The 25,371-nt window shown below is 43.8% G+C and overlaps 1 protein-coding gene across 1 annotated transcript in view; it reads right to left on the reverse strand.

Annotated features, from left to right (window-relative positions):
* Positions 1-25,371, reverse strand: part of CADPS2 (calcium dependent secretion activator 2) — a 474,548-nt gene that overhangs the window by 318,040 nt on the left and 131,137 nt on the right. Inside the window, exons 3-5 of the mRNA XM_054988125.1 lie at positions 21,059-21,391; positions 8,257-8,337; positions 1,238-1,474 (exon numbers count right to left, since the gene is read on the reverse strand). Of these exons, the coding sequence (XP_054844100.1) occupies positions 1,238-1,474; positions 8,257-8,337; positions 21,059-21,391 (651 nt within the window). The remainder of the gene's footprint in view (positions 1-1,237; positions 1,475-8,256; positions 8,338-21,058; positions 21,392-25,371) is intronic.

Genomic DNA, 25,371 nt, shown 5'->3' on the forward strand with positions numbered 1-25,371 from the left:
TGCCCAGTAGCTAGCCTTCAAGAATTCCTCCACTCCCATCATTGCTGGAACATTCAAATCTCCTCTGCTGATGAGACTGTTGATTGCTGAAGGGGATGAATGCGTCTTAGTGTGGTGTCTGAGCTCTCACCATTCCGTCTTGAGTGACTCTTCAGGAGTTTAGAGTCTTGACCAATCCTGTGCTCCTGACAGTATTGCTCACAGCTTCAATGACATGCTCAACCCCGCTCACCACGTTAAAGTGTACATCCAAGAGGGGCCTTCCTACTTCTGTTTATTATTCAATAGTTTTTAGATTCATTGCCCAACTGTTCACTGAAGCTTTACAGACAGTCTGAAGATGTTAAATCTACTCATCTCTATAGATGCTCCCAAATATTCTCAACACTTAAAACTTTGAGCTAGCTATATGAATGCATTGAGAGCAAATATGCAAAAACAGCACATGATGTTGAACTTCCTGATCTGGACCACATCCGAAAGCAAGTGGAAAGTAATTCAAATATTCTCTATCCATGTTTTTTTTTTTAAAAAAGAACTACCACCACTGTAGTATAGTGGTTAAGTGGCTGGGCTTTGAGCCAGCACTCTGTTGGCTGGACTCCCACGACTGCCATGAGCTCAGCAGGTGGCCTTGGGTAAGCCACTCGTCTCAGCTCCAGCTCCCCAGTTGCATTGTGGGGATAATAACATCACTGACTTTGTTCACTGCTCTGAATTGGGCACTCATCTGTCGAGAAGAGTAGTATATAAACACACTGTAGTAGTATGTTAAAGCCTCCTTTCTGGTGAAAAGCTAATATATCATCCAGGGTCAGTACATTTTATCCTCCTTTGGGATTTGCCTTCCCTTTGCCTAAGAAAGCTAACTTTCTTTTTATTGCTAAAATTGTTACTGGCCTTGTAGAAAGAAAAGTATCACAGTGTGTTTACAGGAAGATGAGGTACACAAGCCAGAGCACTTGACAACTGAAAGTCATTAAGAATTCTCCCATCAGCAGCAGCAACAATTCACATCCATTACAGTATTGAAACCTTCTGCCAGCAAAAGATCTACAAAACTTCAAAGTAGATGTCAAAGGATAACCCCGAAGACTGGACTGCACTAACAACAGACGTTTGGAAAGTGCAGGTATAAAATTCTGAGAGTATCGGTAAAACTGAGCAGTCCCAAGCTGAGAGAATTACCCAGCATTATTCAAGCTGTCAGCAAATATTAGATAAGATGTACACTTACCTCCAATGTGAATGACAACACCACATCTGATTTTGACAGCTGAACATCATTTTCATCTCCTATGTCCAAGAATGCAGAATTTTGTGATCTTTTTAACTTCTGTAGTTTAAATTCTGGGCCACCTTTAGAAACTGGAAGACTTTCCAAATTTGCCATTAGCAAATTCACTGAAGACCGTAGTTCTTCTATATACATAGGCTCCATTTCTTTTGCCACAAATTTTGGATATTTTCTTTCCTTTAAAATAGTTTGAAAATTGAAAAAAAATTACATTATTGTTCAGACACCCTGTGCTTTAAAGACCAATTCAGATAACACAAGCCTGATTTTCTAGTATTTGCTTTTAAATAAATCTACCTATGAAACTCTATCATATACAGTTAATTAGCCCTCTGCTCCTAAAAATTAGCCCTCTGCTCCTAAAAAAAGTCAAAGAAGGCATTTTAACAGGTTATTTAGACAGAAAGATTATTCAAATCAATATTTCAATTCCAGTTACATACCTAGATACATTTCTTATGAATGTTAAGAAATTTAGCATCAGGATGCATCAAAGGAAGAATAATCTATTTTATTATTTGTAATTATTTATATTTTAATGGGTTTATGAACCTGCTTTTCAATTTAAAAGATGCTTTAAAAGCATAGAGATACTAGTAGTAAGAAAAGACTATTGGGTACATAATAAAATACATAATATAGCATATCTAATAAAATAATCAAAAGAAATCAAAGACATACTCAATTAAGTCCAAAATACAAATTCAAAATTCACAGTCTAACCAATGAAGGTGTGTAAAAACCGATGTATTCAAGACATTCTTTAAAATGATTCAGACCTTGAGTTTCATGGAACACAGCTGGAAATTGGAGCCATGCGTCAGGGTGAGAATGGCTTGCTCAGAAGTGGTTGTGAACTTACTATGAGCAATATGTTCTGTGCAGTAGATCCTTTGCAACCTGGAGCCGGACCACACGATACGAATTACACGTGAATGACACGAAAACTTACTTACACGGGTTCCAACGTTGTTTTCAACGACACGCGCCAGGACTGTAGGACCTCCATCGAACCCGTGTTTGCGGTGGCACAGGTTTTCTCCATGTACCTCCAAGATATCCCATCGTGCATCTCCACTTTGCACAGATAGGAAGCGGAAGATATAGGAAATAAGGACGCTCTGCATTACTGACTTACTGATTGTGACTGCGTACACACGCTGTCGTGGCTACACTGGAGCAGAAAATTTTGAATGCATGCCTAGACCAGGACACGTGCTCATCAACAGAATGCTGGGCACGGGCATTTGGGGTAAGGACCCCTGACACTCAGTCTTGTGTAATTCGTATTGTGTGGTTCAACTCCTGGTTTGTAATCTAGTTTTTAGTCACATTGTTTGCTGTATATTGTTCCTACTGCAATGTTTACAATTGAGTAATCTACTTCGAGTCTTGGCAATAAAGATGGACTATAAATGGCGCAAATAAATAAATCACACACCTCCTGCGTCCTGTGACAACACATTTCTAATTACATGTTCCCTGCTACTCAAGTATATAGGCAGGGTGCTTTTGTTCAGTCTGGGGTAGAACTTGCGCATGGGGTCAGGATTCCCTCTACCCACCATACGTGTATGTTCTATTCCCTTCCAGAAATTGTCCTCAAGAAAAACACTGCCTTTTCCTTCGATTTTCCTCTAATGTTCTGATTTTCCTATCTGACTGAAGTAACATCAGCACTTGTCCTATCTATGTTAATCACCAAGAGGCTTCAGCTGGCTTGTTAACCTAACAGTGCAACCCTACCTATACACTGGGCTTAGACTGGAGTAACTGCACAGAATTGCACTATTGAAAAGGCAAAAAAAAAAAATCCTTCGAACAATCTTGGTTTGAGCTTTATTCCAACACTAAGTTTTACCATTCACGTTTCAGCAAAGTATTTGACTTAAGCAACCCTACTCTCCACAGCTCACCCATTTCAGAAAAGTAGGAAAAACGTAAGAAACATTCTTACATCCACGACGTGGTGCATTTTATCTTTTACACTGATGGGTATACCTATGTTCTAAAAAGTCAACTTCATTCTCAGCATTACAGCCTGTATTTTAAATTAGTGAGAGTCAAGCACTGTCCTTAAACAACACAGCCCTTAAAAAAAAACTGCAATAATAGGCGCCGGTTCTGCACACGGCAAGCAATCGGCAAGAGTCCTTCAAAAAGTTACATTCCGTAAAATGTTGATAAGGAATCATGGTCTGATACAGTATCGTAACTACATGATATGCTCGACATGTGTTGGGTCACAGAGGCAATATACTCACAGTCAAACGTACACACTGGGGCAGGGGTGTCCAAACTACAGCTCAGGAGCTGCATATGGCTCTTCTAGACATATCATGCGGCTCCTGGAGGTCTCTGAGCATTGCCATAGAGTTTATTTTAGCGGAGAAGGAGGGGAAATAGGCAAGCTTGCAAGCTTCCCCCCTCCACCACAGGTCACCAGGAGAAGATGAAAGATGAAAATGAGAGTGTACAGCCTCATAGCTCAGCAAGGGATCTCACGTCTGGAGGCTCCATGTGCCTGGCTGCAGTGGCAACAGCAGCAAGAGGTGAGCTGGGGAGCCAGAACGCCAGCCAGCTGAGGCACGCACACACACCCTTTCCCCTTGCCTTGGCCAGGAAGCTGAGCTAATGGCAGGCGGGCATTGTGCAGGGCTGGTGTGGTCGAGCTGAACTGGAGATATGGCCACGGTGCTGGGTCAAGAGGCTGCTGGTGGGCGGGCAAGGCAAGTGATCCCAATTCTTCCCCCACCCCGGCCGCCTATTTAATCAAAGTTTGTAGCATGAATCCTTTGCATAGTGGTTGACACAGAAGGAAGCCCATCTCTCTTTCCCCCATGTGTGTGTGAATGAGTTAGTGGGAGGGGAGAGTCCAATCTGTTTTCAAAGAGAGCAGGGGAAAGAGAGAGAGAGAGAGAGAGAAATAGCTATGGTGTGTGTAGGTGGGGGTACTTTTCCTTCCCTTGGGGAAATGCTGGGAGGGGGTCGAGTTGGTGGCCAGATTGCCTTTGTAGGAGCTGTGGGGAGGGAACCCATTTGTGGTTTTGTGTTGCTCTCCCCAACTTTTATATCCCTGCCAACTATGTTTTTTGATATTCTTTTCTCTCCCATTTCCAAGCCTTTTGTATCCTCTTTTCTTCTCCCATCACACATGCATTTTAATATTCACCCCTTTTCAGACTGCTTTTCATGTTCAGTCCTTCCTTTTTTTCCCACCCCCAAACCCTCACAGTGTATTTCATTTAAGAATAGCAAGGCAAGCAATCCCACTGCTTCCCTCCCTGGCTTCCCTCCTAAGCCTTTTCTATTCTCTTTTCTTCTCCTGTCACCACACATGCATTTTAATTTTCAGATTTCTTTCATTCCATATCTTTCCTTCTCTCCCTTTCCACGTCTTTCCCTCCTTCCCTTTCCTTCTTTCTTTCCATGTCTTTCCCTCCCTTTCCTTTTTTCCTTCTTTCTTTCCTTGTCTTTCGTATTTTCAATAAAAACATTGGGGTTGCCAAGTCTGACTCAGAAAATATCTGGGGATTATGGGAGTGCAGTCAGGAGACTTTGGGGGGTAGTGCCTAGCAAGGATGTGACATTACTTTTGTGATGTCACTTCCAGGTCAAAGGTCAAGTGATGGCACTTCATAAACTCCACCCCCTTGCAATGATGTCACTTCCAGCATACTGAAACAAAACCCCAATCTTTCCTGTGACATCACTTTCAGGGCACTCCCCCAAACCTGCCTCTTCCTCTGAAGTCACTTCAGTGCATCATGTCATGTGGCTCTCAAACATCTGAGGTTTATTCTATGTGGCTCTTACATTAAACAAGTTTGGCCACCCCTGCACTGGGGGAACCCACCTTAAAAATTGGTCATTCACTTGGTGCTGTGAGGAAAAGGGAGTTAATGGTTTCCCTCTCATTCTGCTTTTATCAGCAGAAAGGGAAATGGCATTGGGGAGCTTTTTGCCCCTGGCTCCACGTGTCCTCCTAATGGCATATGGAGCCAGAGAAAAGGGGCAACCCCCTCCCAAGCATTCTACTGGCAAAAGCAAGGTGGTAGGAACACTGTATTACCCTAATGGAGGGTCTCCTTGTGAGTTGGGGAAATTAGCATTAAATGAGATGGGAAACCTCCACATATGTATACAGGGATTGTTCCTTTAGAGAACACTCAAATAAACAGGCAGATGTTCTACAGGAAAGGTTTCTTTTATTAACAGAGAAATAAAAGGCAGGTATAAAGAAAACACAGAGAGAGCTAACTAAGAAAACTGTGAGGAACCGGGAAAGCAATTTCGGGGAAGGGTGATATTTACCAGTCTTGGAAAGGAAAAGGGGTCTGCAGAAGTGCAGCAAAACGATGAGCATTTCACAGAGGAGGAGAGGAAGCCAAACATGTTGTAGGTGAGTGGATAGGTCTCAGAACACACACACCCACACACTGAGCATATGGCTGGATAGCCCAGTTATAGTGCAAAATGTACTCTGGAGAAAAAATGACATCCTGCTTCCAAAAACAATACTTTAATAGCTTGTCCAGAGGTGGAATAATATATTGGTAAAGGTGTGACATGACTATCTGGCATGGGCTATAGGTCAAAATATTGCTTGATGACCTGGTAAGTATCGGATGAAAAGGCTATCAGGTTCGCTGAATAGCCTGATTGGTGAGGGGAAGCACGGTAGGGAATTTATGAGATTTAGGCTGGGAGTTTCCTCAGGAAGCCTCCAGGGCATGGGGGCCTCCAGTCAGCCATTCCGCTATGACTCATGTCTTGAGAACTTTCCAGCCTCCAGGACACCTGGCAGTGTGTTGTGCTTATGGCACACTGAGGAAGGGGTTTATGATATTTCATATGTATAAACTAGGGGTCTGACTGCTAACGTCTCCTTTACAGCACCAAGAGAATGAGCACATTTTAAGGTGAGTTCCCCCAATGAGCATCTGACTGGAAGTCTGGCTGAGCACCCATCACTCGACACATGTCAAGCATATCATGAAGCTGGGTCCGATTCTTCCTCTATTGTGGCAAAACTCTGATCTCTCCACAAACTACAATTGGCCTGCATAAGAAACTGTTGCTTACAAATCAGGCTTTGCAGCCCATTATGATTTACGCACCACACCGTCTAGATGAAATGGCAAACTACAGATTGGCCTGAAAGAGAAAAGTATCCGAACAATCTCTTGAAAAAAAACAATCATAATTGCAGTCTTAAATTATTACCTTTTGAAAATTCTCACCACTGTCTAAGACAAAATAGCAATTAATATCTCTATATTCTTAACTGATAGTCCTATGATTAACACAGAAAACCTTTAAATCTTTCAAGCTGAGGACATTGCACAAGAGAAGAAACAAAATACTTCCCCAGAATGTAAACAAACCTAATCCTCAATGGTTCACCGTAGCTGAACGCTGAAAACACCTTTAATGTGTGTCTTTTTTCCTTTCTTAAACAGTGTTTAGAACTTTTAAATGTTTTAGAATGGGTTCTCTGTATGTGTGTGTGTGTGTGTGTGTATTTGGGTTTGGGTTTGTGTGTGTGTGCTCATAACAGTTATAATTGCTAGCAGGCATTGGAGATCTGAAGCTTCATGTTAGAAGTTTGCACCTTTGACAACACGAATACAGAAAGAACACTTGGCCAATGGAGGGATTGGGAAGCCATGAGATTTAGTAGGAAATGCTGCAAACTAGGAACTTCTATGAATTTTGGGCTCTAGTAGATGTGGCAGGGACATCCTCCAGTATTTAGACATTAAGTTCATCTACATTTATATAAAGTCAGGGTTGGGGGACCGCACGATTTTAAACAGAAAATGGAGTGTGCAGGTGAGAGGGGCGAAATCCTGCTCCTCCTTGTCCTACGTTGAACACTGCAGATGGAAGTATTTTTCTTCTAGTCTTGCTTACTTCTGGTAACCAGAATAGGTTACCCATGTCCCCAGCAGTGGTGGGAGAAAAAAAAAACAGCTGTTGGCACAACAATGTGACTTCACTTCTGTGGAAATCACAGAACTGACATCAACCTTCTTTAGGAATCTCCAGAAATGTTATGGTGTTACCAGAGAGATTCCAGTGTTTCCTAGAGACACACAACATCCTGAAAGTGATGTCATAATGCAGTTGGCAGTCACCCCCATGTCCCCTCCTACTCTCTCCTCCACTATTTGCCATGCTTGGCAACCCTACTCTGAACCGTAAAAGTAGTATGACAATGGACCCAATAACATAGAAAGATGGGCTCTCCCTCACTGGAGGTTTTCAAGCAGCAGCAAGGACAGCTACTTGTCAGGGATGTTCTAGATTGGGTTTCCTGCACAGAGCTGGGAGATCCAACTATATGGGCTATAAAGCCTCTTCCACCACTACAAATCTATGTTTAGAAATGCTTAGCAATGGGTAGAAATCTTCACAAATCATTAGGAACTTCACTAAAGTTGTTTGTTTTCAATAAAACTGTCACTTTTATAAAATCAGTAAACTAGATACTGCACATTCAGTAACCATATGGAACACAAAAAAGACACCACCATTTGTGGCTGGTTGGCTGTGAGGATATACAGCATGTACTGAAACATATGGACTTTTATTGTCAGATACAATTAAATTTCATTAGGGAAAACAGAAGCTGGGAACACAAAGACAAAGGAATATTTTTGCTAATGGAAGCGGTGCAGACCTTCCTCACCTCACCCCTCATGCTGCAGCCCGAAATGCCCCCGAAATGCTGCTTCTGGGCGCTGAGGGACCCCAGAAACAAAAGGAGGGTGGAGCTGGAGGCCTGCAGCGAGAAGGGGAAATTGACAAACCACACCCCCAGTCACAGAAATCCTCTGTGGAATCCAACTCAATGAGAGCAGCAGAGGACTGTGAGTAAATGAAAATTACACATACTTAAACAAAACTGAACATGTTTTATTGCCTTAAAGCAAGAAACGAGGTAACAAACTTACTTTTGCCATTTGGTCAGCTAGCTGGAGGCGCCCATCAAGTTCACGTCTAATCTGAGCTGCCTGTTCATCTGCATTGTCCAGCTTAGGTAGAAAAAGGGGACAACATAAAAAGTAAATTACTTATAATGTTTGGGAGGGTTTTTTACCCAGTCTAAAAAGATCCCTGCCTCAAAAAAAACAACAACAACCCAGTATAACATCATTAGGCATATGGAAGAGAACATGATTTTATAAAGTGATCTTTTAGGAACTAGCAGAGTTAATATCAAAAATGCATCTTTTCAACCGGGATAGGTTCTAACAAAGGATTGCACAGAATAAAGCACTGGACATGTATCACAAGATAGGATCAATGTAAATTCTACATTACAAGCAATACAAGCAACAACCCAAAATTCTGCAGCAGAGTAAAATTAACACACCAAATTCTTTATTCAAAAAGCCAACTCCACAATTTTAATTATATATTGTTTGCAAATCCGCATGCTTCAAAAAACACTGCAGTATCTACAGTGCAATCCAAAAAAGAATGGTACTCTTTTAAGTTCAATGAAAGCAAAAGAATTAGAACAAGTATACCAATTGCTCACTTCCAGCTGGTTATCCTCCACACACTTCTGATATTCGTGGCAGAAAGAAAAGGGATTGGTGGTGTCATTTGACTTAGAAGTGACATTATTTTCAGATGAGTCTCTAGGACTCTCCCCAGTCTTTGAGGGGTATATCACTTGCTAGGGGTCCTAGAGAGTCATGCAGCACAGACATCTTTTCTGGGCAATCCTGCCCAGCCTCTGCCCCAGAAATCTAAGCTAATAATCACACAGGTTCAAGCATATCTGAACATCAAAGAGAAGTAAAAATTTCCTTTAAAAAAAAAAAGAATTCAGTTTCTCAATTCTGCATTCAATTCCCACAGGGCTATTTTGTAGAGCAATTTGCTGAGTTACCTTGTAAAACTATATTGCTTATTCCTCAAAGCCATTTGCTGAGGCATCTTAATTACACACATTTGCCATATACATTTGTGAAACAAAACATATTGCGACGAGTATAAACATAACACATTAGAATAACTCAAAAAGGCATTCCTATGTCAAGGCATTGAAATATTTATAATGGGGTTATAAATACACTACTAATTATGTGACTCTCTGATTGCTTTATAAGACAGCTGTCAACTTAATACCGCAGGGAACTACTCCGTTTTCTATTCTGGCTAGGATTCAGAGATTAAAAGGACCCAGAGAACTGGGAACAAACCACAAGATCACTCCCAGTATGAGAACACAAGATACATCACATCCCAGAAAAAGATCAACACACAAGCTTGCGCACAAGTGCACACACACAGAGTATAGACTATGGAATTGCACAAATAAAGCACATGTAACACAATGAGGTATTTCCTGACTATACAGCTATAGATTCCTTTGGAAGGATAAACTTCCTGCTGGGCACCAGGACAGATGACACTGGTCCAGAGGCTGCCATCCTCCAGTTCACAGAACCTATAAGCCCAGTGCAGTAAGTCCTGTTTACATGTTACATGTTGACTGCACATACACCTGCTTGTAAGGAAGAGTCAACAGGCGTATGCTTTACAAATGAAACCAAGGACCAGTACCTGGATAAACATGTGAACTCGATCAGAAATTCAGTTCTTCATATGTTGACTGTAACATGAAAATCAGTGCACATATAAAGAAAAATCAAGTGTATGTTATGCATGGACTGTACAGGCATTCCCAGTAACTTGTGAACAGGGCTACAATACATCTAGCGATAAGCCAATGTGTATAAGGGGATAGAGAACAAGTTTGCTCCCTGTGTGCCATGCACGAATGACTTCATTGACCCTGCTCCTTCAGGTCACTGAACTTGCTGGCCCCATCTTACCTATGCCTAAGACTACAAACATCCTTACAAATGTCTGTTTCAAAAACTGTTCTTCATTGTGGCTGATTCCACACACGTTGGATAATGCACTTTTGCAATAATTTAGAAGTGGATTTTTTGTTTCACACACGAAAAATTCAGTTCCAAATGGTCTCTAAAGAGGATTGGAAGTGCATTATCCAACGTGTGCCGAATCAGCATAAGATCAGGATGTTTTTCCCCCCTTTAGTGTAGCCAGGAATTCCAACAGAGCAAAGATCAGTTCACAAGCCATCCAGACATTAACACAAGAAGACTCTTAAACACTCCCCAGACAGGCAACGTCCATCTAGTAAAAAGGCAGTAAATAAAGACACTCTGGAAGAAAGAAAAAAATGAAGTACGTCCAGCCACTCTCCACAGACACTTAAAGGTTGCCTGGTTAGATTTTGGAGTTTACAGCCTGACAATGGGGAGCTAATTACAAAGGACTTCTGCTGAGAAGCAATCTTCCATAGCCAACAATCTGGACAAAGTCATTCCCTGTACATATTGTTCAAGGAAAACTAGAAAGACAGCTCTCTATTATTTCTCTGAAATCTGGAGAGGCGACATGAGCTTTTAAATACAGACAAGGGGTGTGTGTGAAAGAGGGCATCAAGGGCTGGTGTTGACTTTTAAAGCCCTAAAACGCCAACATGTTAAATACCACACGTTAACGGTCTCGCACTGAGAGCTAAACTACGAGAGGCGAATTACATGAGGACACTCACATGAAGGGAGTCGCAATGTTAGCTGGGAAGCTGAGTTTTAAAAGAGATCAGAAGGCTCTGTCGGTTTCCCCTCTCTACAGAGCCAGCAAAGATCACTCCTCAGAGGGTTTGATTATTTCCTCTTCGCCTCTTAGAAGGGAAGGTGAAACTGACGGAGTCTTCTGGAGGCAAAGAGGAAATTAGCAAACCCTTCCAGGAGCCATCTTTGCTGCTTCTGTAGAGAGAGGAAACTGACAGGGCCTTCCGATCTCTTTTAAAACTTACCTTCCTGGCTTACATTGCGACTCCCTTCACGTGTGCGTCCTCGTGTAATTTGTCTCTTGTAGCTTAGCTCTGAGGGCCTTACTCTGCATGTTTCTGTTCTATGGGGATCAAGTGGTTAGTCATAGCAGCTACAGCATAGTCTATACTGACATCTATTTTATTTACTGCCATTCTTGGCAACATCTCTGGATTTGTGGATTCTTCAGGATGGTGCGCATTTTTACTGCACTTGTTTCTAGACATAATCTGCCTGACTAGACAGAAAGACAGGATGGAAATAGATTAGATAAAAAGGAAAAATCATCAATGTATGGGGAAATAGTTTGCTTAGATAATTAAACTTTGTAATATTGGTTAGAGTGTAATACTAGGATCTGGGATCTGCCATGGAAGCATACTGGGTGATGTTGTACCAGACATTCTCTCTCTCAGTCTAACCTATGTCATGGTTTTGTTCTGCGAATAAAATGAAGGAGGGGGAAATCTTCCCATAAGCTGCTTCCCCAATGGGAAGAAAAACAGGGGGAAAGATCTAAACAAATAAAAATGCAAGTTCATATTCATTGGAATTCTATAGGAAAACTGTCTCAGCATTTCAGAATGAGTGCTCAACAAACACATTACTGGCCCACCTACACATCGTCTCACAACTACATACCTTCCACATGGAAGAGGCAACAAGGTTACTGAGGTAACATCTAAAAGAATAAGTCATCTAAAAGAATAAGTCAAGCAGACCCATGATAAGAACTGGAGGTTGCAGGCAGATGTTAGGAATTCAAACTGAGGCATAAGCTGTTGAACTTATTTTCGGCGTTATATTTATCTTTGCTGTTAACAGCTGACTGTTAACAACGGGTATTCATATCACAAGTGGCATGCATAAAAAACCCACAATGATCTAAATGACTCTCAAGTATACTTCACATATCATGAAATACCTCATGCACAGCACACAACGTTGTATTGCTGGCTATTTTACGCAAAAGACCAACGCCTATTTGCTTTAATCGTATTACATACATCTTTTTGAAAAGGTACACCTGGCATTGTATTTGATTTACTCATGTTACCTTTCATACAGCTTAAAGAAAGGTTTCTAAGGCATTTGGCACACAATCATCAATAGAGAAATCGACACATTTATTCAGCTGGTTCGTTCATGTTCTCTTAGGAAGTAGAGTTTTCATGATCATGTGACCAAAAACATGGTGATAGCTCTAACATGGCTCAGGTTAGTACTTGAAGTTTTCAACACCTCTTTTTCTAATCATTCAAATATAGAACTGGAGATTGCCAGCTAGAAATTGCCAGCTTGAGGGGAGAGGGCTAGGGCGGAGAAAGGCAATGGAGACCATGTGGGAGGGAAAACAGGCCACCACTTTATTGCTTACAGCTTGACAGAGACTTGGCACTGCATTAGGCATGGATCCCAGATTGGCTGGCCCACCTGCCAGCTGATGACTGTTCAGAGTCTGAGGATCAGCCCCCGGACTTACCAGGAAGAGAGGGTGGGAGACAATTGGGGGGCAACTACCCAGCCACCCCAACAGACACCCTGGGCCAGCACGGACCAACAACAGAATGGGGGAAAGAGGCACCCCAGCCACAAGAGGGTGGAGCAGTTCCCAAGCCCCAGAGGGTCAAAAGGAGCAGGTGGAAGCCACCCTCCAGTGGGAGGCTAAGAGCCCTGACAGGGGAAGTAAGGACAGTCAGGAGGGGACCAGGGTAGAGGGAGAAGGAACAAGAGATAGGGACAGCCAGCCATCAGCCAGCCAGACAGCAACCTTGTCAGCAGGGCAGCAGAAGCAGCACAGGGCCACATCCCAACATGCAAACAGGAAGGAAGGGAATAATAGAGACCAGCTGGGGCTGCTGGAAGCTCCAAACAGAGGAGGCTTGACTGCCAGCCAAGAGAGCACAGCTGTTGCTGCCCAGGGGCCTGAAGCTCGGAGCAGAGGAGGCTTGGCAGCCAGCCAAGAGAGCACAGCTGTAGCTGTCCAAAGTAACCAAACTAGCTACCTCAGGTGCAACTGCTTGAGGCAGCCAAGGCCAATGCTAGAGGGCAAAAGAGGGGTGTGGCTGGCAGGTGGGGCTAGGAATGAGGAAGAGGATACAAGGGAAGTCCACCCACAGGGCGGGGTGGGTTGTTGTGTAGAAGTGTGGTGGAGTGGAGAAGGGAGAGAGAGAGAATGAGAGAGCAGTGGAGAGGAGGTGGAGGAAAGAAGATGAAGAGGAGGAGGAGGAGGAGGAGGAGGAGGAGTAAGACTGACAGTTGGATGGGGACAGCTGCCATGGAAGGCAGCCGGGACAATGTCAGGTTGAAGGGACCTGCAAGTGGACTGAGAGGGTGCGAGGGTGAGGTATACCCCCTCCTTCCACTGAGCAGGATCCCATATGTTCCCTGAAGGTCCTTTAAGGTGGAAGTCAGGCAGGCAGGCATCTCACAGGGTGGCGCCTATGGCAGAACCAGACAATGACCCCTGACCTCCTCAGGGCACCAACTGAGGGGGGCACTATGGAATGACAGTAAGTGGGAACACACCTGGGTGTGCGCCTCTGTGTAGTTCCTGTCACCAGGAAGCAAGCATGCCCTGACAGCCCTCAAGCTGGGCTTGTCACTGCCCTGCCCACTCCTAAGATCTTATGTCTTATTCCCTTGCTATGGGGAAACAGAGCACAAACGCCAGGTTAACCCCAAACGGATCCATGCCCAATGCCAAACTGCCCAAAGTTTTGACAGAAAGTATAAGCACGAACAACAAAGGAAACCACTCAAGGATACAACAAAACTCCAAGATGTTGAGAAAATGGAGGACAAGTGGGATCGCTGGCCATAGCAAAACTCATGCGTGGGCCTGGGCGACTGCACACAAAGTAAGGACAGGGGCTGCCTCCTCACCTGGCTAACCCCACTGATTGGCCAGCTGGTCACTCAGGGCCAGAAGGAGCTGTCCAGGCCAAACAGCAGCCAGAAGAGCCTCCACAGCCAGCCTGCAGTTCCACAAACCGGCTAGCCAGTAAGTTGACAGGCCGCAACCTGTGGAAGAAATCCTAAGCAACTTTACTCAGAAGTCACACATTATTCAATAGGATTTATTCCCAAAAAAGTGTTTTTGGGGCTGCAGCCTAAGTGTTACAAGTGTTTAGAGTTCCCTCTAAAACAGATATGCTTGTTCAATACTCAAATTAATTTTCAGATGATCAGATATTACTATCAAACACTTTTGTATTATAATTTTAACTTGCCTGGTATTAAAAATATAAAGAACAGGTAACATTCCGTTAGCTATCAATTCACTGATATATGACTAGAAATTATAGAAGAATAAAACTGGCAAATTTTCTCACAGAACAGAGTAAGGAAGAAAAAAAAGTAGTCTAGTTTGCTTGAGCCATCCTCAAGGCCAGTGTGCCCATTGAGGCCAGGTAGGCAGTGGCCTCAGGCGCGGGGTGCCGGAGGGAGCGCCGGAGGAGGCACAGCGGGCGGGAGCATGTGCCACAAAGCAGCAGCCTCTTATCCCTCCCACATCGCGCCGCCGCCGCCGCCGCCAGCACAAGCCTCAGCCCGGGCGCAGCCGCCACGGGTAGGCATCTGCGATGGCGCAGGCAACCAAGTGGGAGAGCTCGGAGGCGCCCGCCTGCAGCAATTGCACTGGCGGCAGCACGTGCGCGCTCCCGTGATGACGTCACACGTGACGTCATCATGCAGGCCGGTGTACGTGCGCACTTGCGCATGCGCGCATGCAGGGGGGGCACCTGGCTGGCCGGCTGCGAGCACCGCAAACCCTTGTGCCGCCCCTGGCCATCCTGTATATGGAAATGTTTTCCTTCAGACGGTCTTGTATGTTAAGTTTCAGTGCTGCAGGAAAGCATAGACAAGGTCTCCCATTTCTATTTTATACGGAAAACTCACCAAGACTGGTTTCGATCAAATCACACAAAGGTGCCTCAAATTTCTATATATGGTGGCTCATCCCTGAACATCTATACAAGGCTTTAAGAATTTTTCTTCAAATTTCTGGGATTTTCCTCAAAAAAAAAGGAAGAGAGTTATTTTCCCCATGGCTTCAAAATTTCTAGAAATATCATTCAAATGCCATTTCATATTTTAAAAGGTAAAGGTAGTCCCCTGTGCAAGCACTGAGTCATTACTGACCCATGTGGGGATGTCGATGTTACTTACCCCCAGGAAACTGGGTACTCATTTTACCGACCTCGGAAGGATGGAAGGCTGAGTCAACCCTGAGCCAGCTACTTGAACCTGGCTTCCGCCAGGATTGAACTCAGGTCATAAGCAGAGCTTGGGCTGCAGTACTGCAGCTTACCACCCTGCGCCACAGGGCTCCTTTCCATTTCATATTACAAAGCAAATATTTCATTTTAATCCATTCTTGAGTTGTTAAAGCTGACATATTTGCAGCAATCATTACTACCTAGTCCAGAAGCAACAGAACCATCCTGACATTTACTTCCTGAAAACGCGGCTGTGGGGTTTTACTATGATGTCATGGCCTCTTCCTTGCTCACCATTGGTGACAGGTTAATATCCATTGCCCAATGAACATCTACAATTAGAAGACTGGCTCTTCTAAAGCAAAACTGTCACAACATTACATTAGCCTGCTCTATTCAGACCCCCAGAGCACATTTGTGGGTTTGTAAATTTAATTAAATTCACTGCAGCAATACAACTAATACAGCCTAATCTCTTAAAATCCAAAATAATGGAAAAATAGGATGGATAATCTCTGCCTAAAATGAATAAGGACAATTATCTCATGACACCAGAAAATTAGTTCCTCCTATAGCATACTTCAATTTGTAGAAAAGACTTTTTAAAAAAAGAACAGTCGGAGCATTATTCTATTGTGGATATTTGTAGCAGGCTTTGAAACTACGGTTGCCAGCTCCAGGTATGGAAATTTGGGGGTGAAACCTGGGAAGGGTTTCCTGTGGAACTGAACTCTGTGGACATCAGTTGTAATTTGGGAGATCTTCAGGCCCCATCTGGAGGTCAGCAACCCTTTTTTAAACATAAAGCACAAAATATAAAAAGAGCACTTTGTATAAGCTCTGTACTATCATCTATGGCATAATACAGTGGGTCGAGTGTCAAATTAGGATCTGGGGACCCAGTTTTGAATCTTCGCTCGGCCACAAAAGCTTGCTGGGTGATTAGTCTCTTACACTAACCCACATTACATTACACTAACAACCACAGTGTTGTTGTGAGGATAAAATAGAGGATAGGAATATAAAAAAAGAATACGTTTTAAACTAGTTATCACAAACTGGTTAAACAAAAACTAAATGGTCTGCCACATTCAAGAACACAGACACATAAGCACTATTAGCAAAGACAAAAAAAATTATGCACAAGTTTCTGAACCTTAAATACAGTATGCAGTTCCAACAGTGCTATCCTACGCAGAACAAAGCCCAATGAAATCAATTTAGTTAGAATGGAAAGACTTCACTGAGCACAGTATTTGCTTCAGAGCAATACTGTCATACAGAATGACAGAACAAAATTCTAGACTGTACTACTTTAGACTGGGAGGGTATCATAAAAGCTCTGTGTGTGATGTCAACAAACAGAACAGGGAAAGAACTATTCTAGGCTTATCTAATGTTCTAGTTGTATTATATTCAGGGAGCTTTTATCATGTGGGAACGTCCCAAAATACGAACCATTAGTAATACCCATTTTCTGTCATAGCACAGTCTAGAATTCTACATAAAGTCCAAATAAGAATTCGACCTTATTCCACATTTATGTCCACTGAATTTTATATCTTTTAATGTGATTCTATTGTGGTTTTATTACATCATGATGATGATAATAATAACAGCAACATTCAATTTATATACTGTCCTTCAAGACAACTTAATGTCCACTCAAAGTGGTTTACAAAGTATGTTATTATTATCCTCACAACAATCACCCTGTGAAGTGGGTGGGGCTGAGAGAGCTCTGAGTGAGCTGTGACTGACCCAAGGTCACCCAGCTGGCTTCAAGAAGAGGAGTGGGGAATCAAACCTGGCTCTCCAGATTAGAGTCCTGCCGCTCTTAACCACTACACCAAACTGGCTCTCCTGATTTTATCCGCTCTGGGCCCGCTTGTGGGGAGAGCAGCCTATAAATTTAATAAATAAATAATAAAATAAATAAATAATGCACAGAACAGTTCTTCCCGCACTCCAAAGACAACACAAGCTGAGAACAGAACATCCTTGAGAAGCAACTGCAAGTTAAATAGTGTTTTTTCCCAAGCTCCTCACAGTTCTGTAAAATTAATATTAATCTATACTAAATTAGTTGCATAATTAGTGTCTCTCACTTTCCTCCCCTACAGCTATGGCAGGGAAAGAATAGGCTCTCCAAAATCAACTCAGCTCAGTAACTACATCAGCTCATAAAGATGCCACATGCCAAAACACTGCTCAATTTGCTAATGAAAATAATGAACGCTGATGTTTTTAAATCACTGTTTTCTCCTTGGAAATTAAAATTATAAGTCAAGCCACGTGTGGGGGAAAAAGAAGAGAAGGGAAAAGCTATTAAGAAGTTTGTTCCATAACTGCTGTTTGAAGGCATCTTAAATCTCTCACCTTTGGAGGCCACCCCTATACGTTCTTCCCCCAATTTCTCGTCTCTCTCTCTCTCTCTCTCTCTGAATGATGAGCAGGCTAATGGTAATGAAACAAAATTACCATTAAGGCCCCCAGGGACTGTTACCCCAAAGCCTCGGCAATATCATGCTTTGCTGGAAACAGCATGAAAAAGAAAATTTGGATGAGGGGAATACCTTGCAGCTACGTTTTCTCTCCACCTTCTGCTGCAACAAACTTTTCATTTCAAAAGATAAATACAGCCCACGCATCCTTAAAACTTGGTGTGTACCAATGCTGCTTCTGCCGTATCATTACTCAGTTCATGCTGTTAGTAATACTTGTGTATTGGCAAAAGAAATCTCTTCATGCCAAATACACAAGATCAGGGCTTTTTTTCTGGGAAAAGAGGTGGTGGAACTCAGTGGGTTGCCAGCACAGGGGGCAACTCCTGGCAGGAGGTGCTGCCCCTGGTACTACATGTGCATGTGCAAAGTGCATGCATGTTCTCGGGACCGTGCAATGACGTCACTTTGGTCAGATGGAACAAGGGGAGAGTTTTTTAAAGTTTAAATCGCCCTCCGTGAAAATGGTCACATGGCCGGTGGCCCTGCCCCCTGATCTCCAGAGAGAGGGGAGTTTAGATTGTCTTCCGTGCCGCTCCAGCGTCACGGAGGGCAATCTAAACTCCCTTCTGTCTGGAGATCAGGGGGCGGGGCCACCAGCCACATTACTATTTTCAAGAGGTTCCGGAACTCCGTTCCACTGCGTTCCAGCTGAAAAAAAGCCCTGCACAAGACCATCATGCTATTTTATCTGCATAACTTAATCTGTATAATTTAATCTAGAGTATCTACTGTGCCTTAAACTCTATTGTCATAATCACCAACCATAATCATACTCCACTAAGAGGCACACATTTAAAGAATGGAGGAAAATTCCACCCTCTTGCCATTTCAGTTAAAAGGCTGAAGTGGCTCCTAAGAAGAAGGCTGGTCCATCAAGTGGGTAACCTAGGAGAATCTAGACTTGCCATCCCTCCACTGGGGATGGGGGATCCCCCGCCTCCAGTCTGCCAGTGGAAGGAAATTAATGGGGGGAATGGGAGACTTACTAGCTCAGGTGCACAAGCACCAGTAATGTAATGATGTTGCCAGCCGATGCTCTGACATCACTTCCTGTGCACCAAGAAGTGACATCCTCACATTGCTACAGAAGTCATGGTTTGGGGGCAAAAACCATAGAAATTTTGTCCAAAAACCAGAGCAGTTCTGGCAGTATTGGTGTCACTTCTGGAAGTGATGTCATTACATCGCCGGTGAGCACACAGGCTGGTAATCCCCCCCACACACACACACTGCTGCCTGCTGTCTTCCCCTGCCCCCTGCTAGTTGCTAGGGGGAACCTGACAAACCTAGAAGAAGCAGGGCCCTGTGCCTGTAACAGAAGGTATTTTGAGGTAGCAACTGAAAAAGAGAGGATAATGTGCAAGATCAAAGCTGTTGAGTGGCCAAGGGCACCCAGCAGGGCCATACCTAAATGGTCCTCACCCAGAGGGCCCCCAGACTTTACTGTTGCCTCACAATACCTACTTTGAAGGTCACATGGATCCCAGCCTTGAGGTAAGGGGTCTTCAATTTTTTTCATCTTGTGGATGCTTTTGGAATTTTCAGGACTGAGAGTGGGCACCACCACAAAATGGCTGCAAGGGAGCTGCAGGCAGTCAGGAAGTGCTGGGAAGCTGCAAGCCAAGCAACCACCTATAATGGAGGAAGCTGTTCCTGAACCAATCCTCCCTGCAGACGTGAAGTTGATGCCTCTTGGGTACTTCTGAAAAGCCAGGAGTAGTTCTTTGTTTTGTGAAAATATACTTTGTTGAAGAATTAAATGGGTGCCAGGAAACCTACCAGCAGATGCCATGGTGCACTTGGGAGCCACGTTGGGGATCACTGCGCTAGGTCACCAGCAGCCTCTTCCCCTGCATGCTGAACTCCCTTGTGAATGGCTCTGGCTCCCAATAGGCATCCAACCTGTGTTAAGTGATCTCTAGGCCTGCGCTTTTGGTCGAGCAAAACTATTCAGCCACTCGAAGCACAATACGAAACCAGGCAAAGCCAATATGGTTGGATCCATGCACAGCAGTGATATGGAGGCATCTTAAATCCAAATACCTTTGGAGACTATGTCAATAATATTTTTGGAGGCTATGCCAATATGATAAGTTGGTATTCCACAAAGGGACAGAGGCCTCCTTGACATGAAGGCTTTCAGGGGCACACCAGGAAGCTTCCATGTGTGGTAAATTGCTGCCCTCACAGGGGCCATAAGTAGCAATTTAAAAGGCATCCACTAGCCACACGCTTTGCACTCTAGTGCTTCCACTCTACAGGTTTTCCTTATGACAAGGAGTTCATATTTGGCTCAAGAAACAACTTGCTTTCAGCTCTTGACTTTCATTTAAAATAAAGGTTCTTGGAATGCTTTTTAAACAAGGACAATAACAAAGATCAGTTTCTTGTTGCCTTCCTCAGATACAATGGGGGTGCGGCTTATATGGTATGTTATATTATATTCAAAATGTTTCTGTTTGAATCAAAGGACTATTCCATTAGGACCCCCGTTTGTTAAAAAGAAGGAAATTAAAAGGTTTTTATGGATGAAAGTATGTTGATATAGGGTCTGCTTACGTAGAGTTCCTACAGATCTGGGTGTTGATCTGAAAGTTTTTCTCCAAGCTTCCTCATGTTACCAGGAAACTTGTCCATTTGTTATCCTTCTCTGTTTTTTTTCCCATCGTATCTCTGTGATTTCTCAGATCAGATCCAAGGAGACTCGAGAATGCACAAAGAAACCTCAGGAAAACCTATGTATGAAAATACCTTCATGTTGTAAGCCACTTTGCTTCTCTACTGGGGAGAAAAGCATAGTGTACACACACACACACACGCAAACACACACACAGACAGAGGGAGAGGGGGGAGAGAGAGAGAAGGAGACAGGTTCCCCTTCTTCCTCTCCTCTTCAACCTCTTACCTCCCACTCCTTGAGTGAGTGTGTGAGATCATTGGGAATATCTGCTTCTTATCGTGGGCATTCTAGTATTTGATGCTCTTGCTCCATGCTACCCTGCAAATGGGTAAGATAGACAGTTGACTATCCCCAAGCTTTCTCTGCTGTGCCTCGTTTGCACTGGCAAGATTTGTCCAGGTGGGCAATCTAAGGAGGAGAAAGGAAGGGACACTAGGTATGTGAGAGAATGGAGAGAAATTCCTTACTTGGCAGGCATTGTAGATCAACTGGTGCTCCAGCTTCTTGATGCCTAGAATCTGCTGAAACATCTCATAAAGCTGTTCTTTGCTCAAAATAAGTTCTGATACAGCACTTAAAGCCATCCGATTGGACTGTTTGTACAAGTCCTCTTCTCCCCTGTAAATGGCATCATATTTGGCTATCCAAGAACTTAGCACAGTCTCTTTGCTTAATCCATCAATTTCAGGCAAGCTTCGGACCCGCTTTTCTATGTTCTTCTTAAAAACATCTCTGAAGTCATTTGCAGAACATCCTCCACTGTGGACCATTCTGGCAACTCGATCACTTTTGAGAAAAACCTTTTAAAAAATGAAATATGGAATTAGGAACAGGCACATTAAAAAACAGTGTGTGTAGAAGTTGCCATTTATGAAGCAAAGCTATTGAAGATATTTAAGCATTACAAAGCTGCTGAACAGAACTTGCACTAAAGAAAGACACTTTATTGCCTTATGCTGTGACAGAAGTTGTTACTAGAGATGGGCACGAACCTGAATATGACCCAAAAAACCCCCACGAAACAACCTGGTTCGTGGTTTGCGAACCAGTGATCCGTGGAAGCTCATTTCCATGAACTTCCATGAACTGGTCTACTGGTTCGTTTGGTTTGTATTAAAGGGCAATGTGCCCCTTTCTGTGTTCCTGCAAAGCGACAAGGAAAGGTGCAGTTTAAATGACCATTTCCTCGAGGAAATGGCCATTTAAACTTTTCCTGCCACTTGCAAGTGGCAGGGCCCTTTAAACTATAAGCAGGCAAGTGATGGGGGGGTTCCCCCCTCATCACCTGCCAGTGGATAGTTTAAAGGGACCTGCCGCTTGCAAGCAGCAGGGCCCTTTAAATGCCCAAACCCCACAAACCCCAGCCCCATCCCCCCAGCCCCACACTTACCTTGTCTGGTGGCTCCACGGCCACAGCCTCTTCCCCTTCCTCCCGCGAGGGGCGAGAAGGCTGTTTTTGGCCTCCTCTGCCATGGAGGAGGCTGAAAATGGCCATCCTGCCCCTCAAATGGCCACCGCAGCAGCCATTTGAGGGGCCGGAAGGCCGTTTTCGGCATCCTCCATCACTTTGCAGGCCCACACAGCAGCGGAGGAGGCCAAAAATTGCCTTCCTGCTCCTCCCAAGGAGGAGGGGGAGGACGCCACGGGCCTGCAGGGCAGCCGGAGCTGTGAATCAAGGTAAGTGTGGGGCTGGGGCTGGGGGGGGTGGGGGTTTGGGGCTGGTGGGCCATTTAAAGGGCCCTGCCGCTTGCCAGCAGCAGGAAAGGGCCCTTTAAACAATCAAAGGCCCCTTTCCCTGCTGCTAAGGAGCCGGAAAGGGGCATTTAAACTCCACGAACCACTAACTGGTTCACGAACTTGCCCCAGTTTGTGGGAGTTCGTGGTTCCTGGAAACTACACGAACCACATGGTTTGTTTTTTTTGTGGTTTGTGCCCATGTCTAGTTGTTACTGCAAAAGCTTATTTATTGAAAGTGACTAACAGCACAATCCTAAGCAAGTATATTCAGAGCTAAATCCCACTGGGAATTCCTCTCTAGACAGTGTCCTTAGGATTGCAGCTTTAATCACTTTAAGTGACTCATCTCTAGAAATGGGAACAGGTATAAGAAACAAAATTGACTAAATCCCAGCTGCATGTCCCAGCTTCTCTTTGACACACACATACTCCTTTGATGTCTGGAGTGGCTCAGCTACATGTGCATGGCGTACATCTGACAGATTTGCAAATACCAAGGGTACTTAACGGACTACAATGTCAGATGTTAAGTCGGACATATAAAGCAACCATCACAGACAAGAAAATCTTGGAACATTTTGATTACATCTCACATAATCTCTAGCATCTGCCTTCAAGACTTTTGAAAAGAAAAAGTTAGGAAGTATCTGTCTTAGGCAAAAATGTTTTTCAGTGGAGGCAGATCACAGTAAGAGTGTGCAATCAGATATTGCCCGATACATCACGTATTGGCTCCGGCAGGGAATATTCAATACCACTCCTGCCTCCCCAACAGTACTCCTAATTCTTATATTACAACTCCCGATATTAGAACTGGGAGTCCTCTTAAGGAGGAGGAGTGACTTATGGAGGAGGGAACACCCTCCAGCTGGTCCCAGACTACACTAAATTTAAAGGGCCATTACTTGCTATGGGAAGACCTAGGCCCTGGAGTCCACAGTCCATAGAAAATAATGGTCCTTTAAAGTTTAAAAGGTCAAAGCATCTCTGACCAGCTGGGGGTCCTTCCTCTCCCTCCCTGCTCTTACTGACTTAGGCAGAGGGCAACTATCCTTTTAATTCTGTATACGAAATCCAAGAAAGGCATGAGTACAGTTTTCGTTAAATATCAAGATGGAATACTGTTCTGATATTTGCAGAGGAGTTAGCCGTGTTAGTCTGTAGTTTCATAATAAAAAAGAGTCCAGTAGCACCTTTAAGATTAACCAACTTATTGTAGCATAAGCTTTCGAGAACCACAGCTCTCTTCATCAGATGCATTCATCAGATGCATGACATTTACAGAATGACTTTCTAGATGATAACCATGTTCCCAATATTTAATGAAAACTATTATCATGCCTTTCCTGGTTTCCCCATATGGAATCAAAATGGTATTTTTTATCATTTTATCACTTATCATACAATTTATCATTTTATCATACAATTAAAGACACACATCACTCCTTTCCACTCTGCTCCCTAAGACATGCCTTTTGTGCAAATATACTGAAAGAACATCAGTGCAAAAGAAAACCTAAACCAGTAAAGTGTCCTTAAATTTGTGCATCCCCTCAAGCCTCCATGCACCACTTAGCAGATTTAACGGTGGAATTTCTTTGGGATAAAACTTGAGTAAACAGCATATTATAATCATAAACAGGGCTTTTTTTCACCGGGAACGCAGGGGAACGGAGTTCCTGAACCTTTTGAAAATGGTCACATGGCTGGTGGCCCCGCCCCCTGATCTCCAGACAGAGTGAGCGGCGCGGAGGGCACTCAAAACTCCCCTCTGTCTGGAGATCAGGGGGCGGGGCCACCAGCCATGTGACCATTTTCTCTGAGGGCAACCCACTGAGTTCCACCACCTCTTTTCCCAGAAAAAAAGCCCTGATCATAAATATAACTTAAATTTATGTATTAAAATATATTTAATATCTGTAATGCTGCAAGACAGCCTCCGTGCCAAGAAAGATTGTAGAACCACTCTAGATGGAGGCAGCAACGTTGCTGAAACACAACAGGCACTTCTAGAAGCAAGCTCACCATAGCAACACAGTCCCATGACTGCAGATGGGACAGGGCAGGTAACTGGCTACACCAGTCTACACTATTTCATCTTGTGAAAGAGAACGTAGGAGTGAACTAGCCACTTACTTTACTGGGGAATATCCTGGTGGTCCCCCTGTCCCACCCCCCCACTATGGCTCACGAGGAGCAGCATGGTGGTGCCCAGAGCAAGTCACAGAGCAACCAGCAAGGAGGGGCAACGTAGCACCTCCCTCCACCAAGCCAGCTCTTTAGTCCTCCATTACATGAGGGAGGCTTAGTCGCTATAAGGGGGGCACGATTCAGTGCTGGCCTTTTCATCAGGAAAAATGGGTGCTGGAAGGAGCTCCATTTGGTTCTTGAGTACCCAAAGGCTCTACTTCACTTCTAACACTTTCCACTGCTCCAATTATCTTCATTTTGCACATAGGGCACGTCTGGTTCTCTAAAAGCCAGGGGTCAACACACACTTTGTGAAAAAGATGCCTGCAATGCAAAACACGTGCCACGTCTCCAGGCTTGTATGTTTCCAAACACACTGCACATCTCTCGCTGTTCAATCCAACCTCTTCCTTCTCCTTCAATGTCCAAAGCTCAAGCTGCTTAATGGCCATTTCAATTTCCAACACTCGCTAACATTTCTCAATTAGACTCCCCAGATTCCCAAAGTGCTGGCAGGCCCATACTAGCAGAATACTCACCAGAGCAATCCCCAGAAAAACGCTAATGTAGGTGATATATGAACTCAGACGGTAATGGAATTGTGACATCATGGGCAATACCACAAAGTTACCTATATGCAATCTGACTGGCTCATCATTCCAATATATGCATTTGTTTCTACCCAGTACTGAATTTCCAAACGATACTATAAAAATCTTAGTCATATTTTATTGGAAGTTTTGGCATAGAATTTGGGTTCTTTGGGTGAGGGATACAAAATATGCACTGTGAAAGCTAAGCTTCAGACCACAGTAGGATAGAATCATAGTAAACTTCATATACAATCTTATGT

This window comes from Eublepharis macularius, chromosome 9, assembly GCF_028583425.1.
Source record: "Eublepharis macularius isolate TG4126 chromosome 9, MPM_Emac_v1.0, whole genome shotgun sequence".
Classification (NCBI taxonomy): Eukaryota; Metazoa; Chordata; class Lepidosauria; order Squamata; family Eublepharidae; genus Eublepharis; species Eublepharis macularius.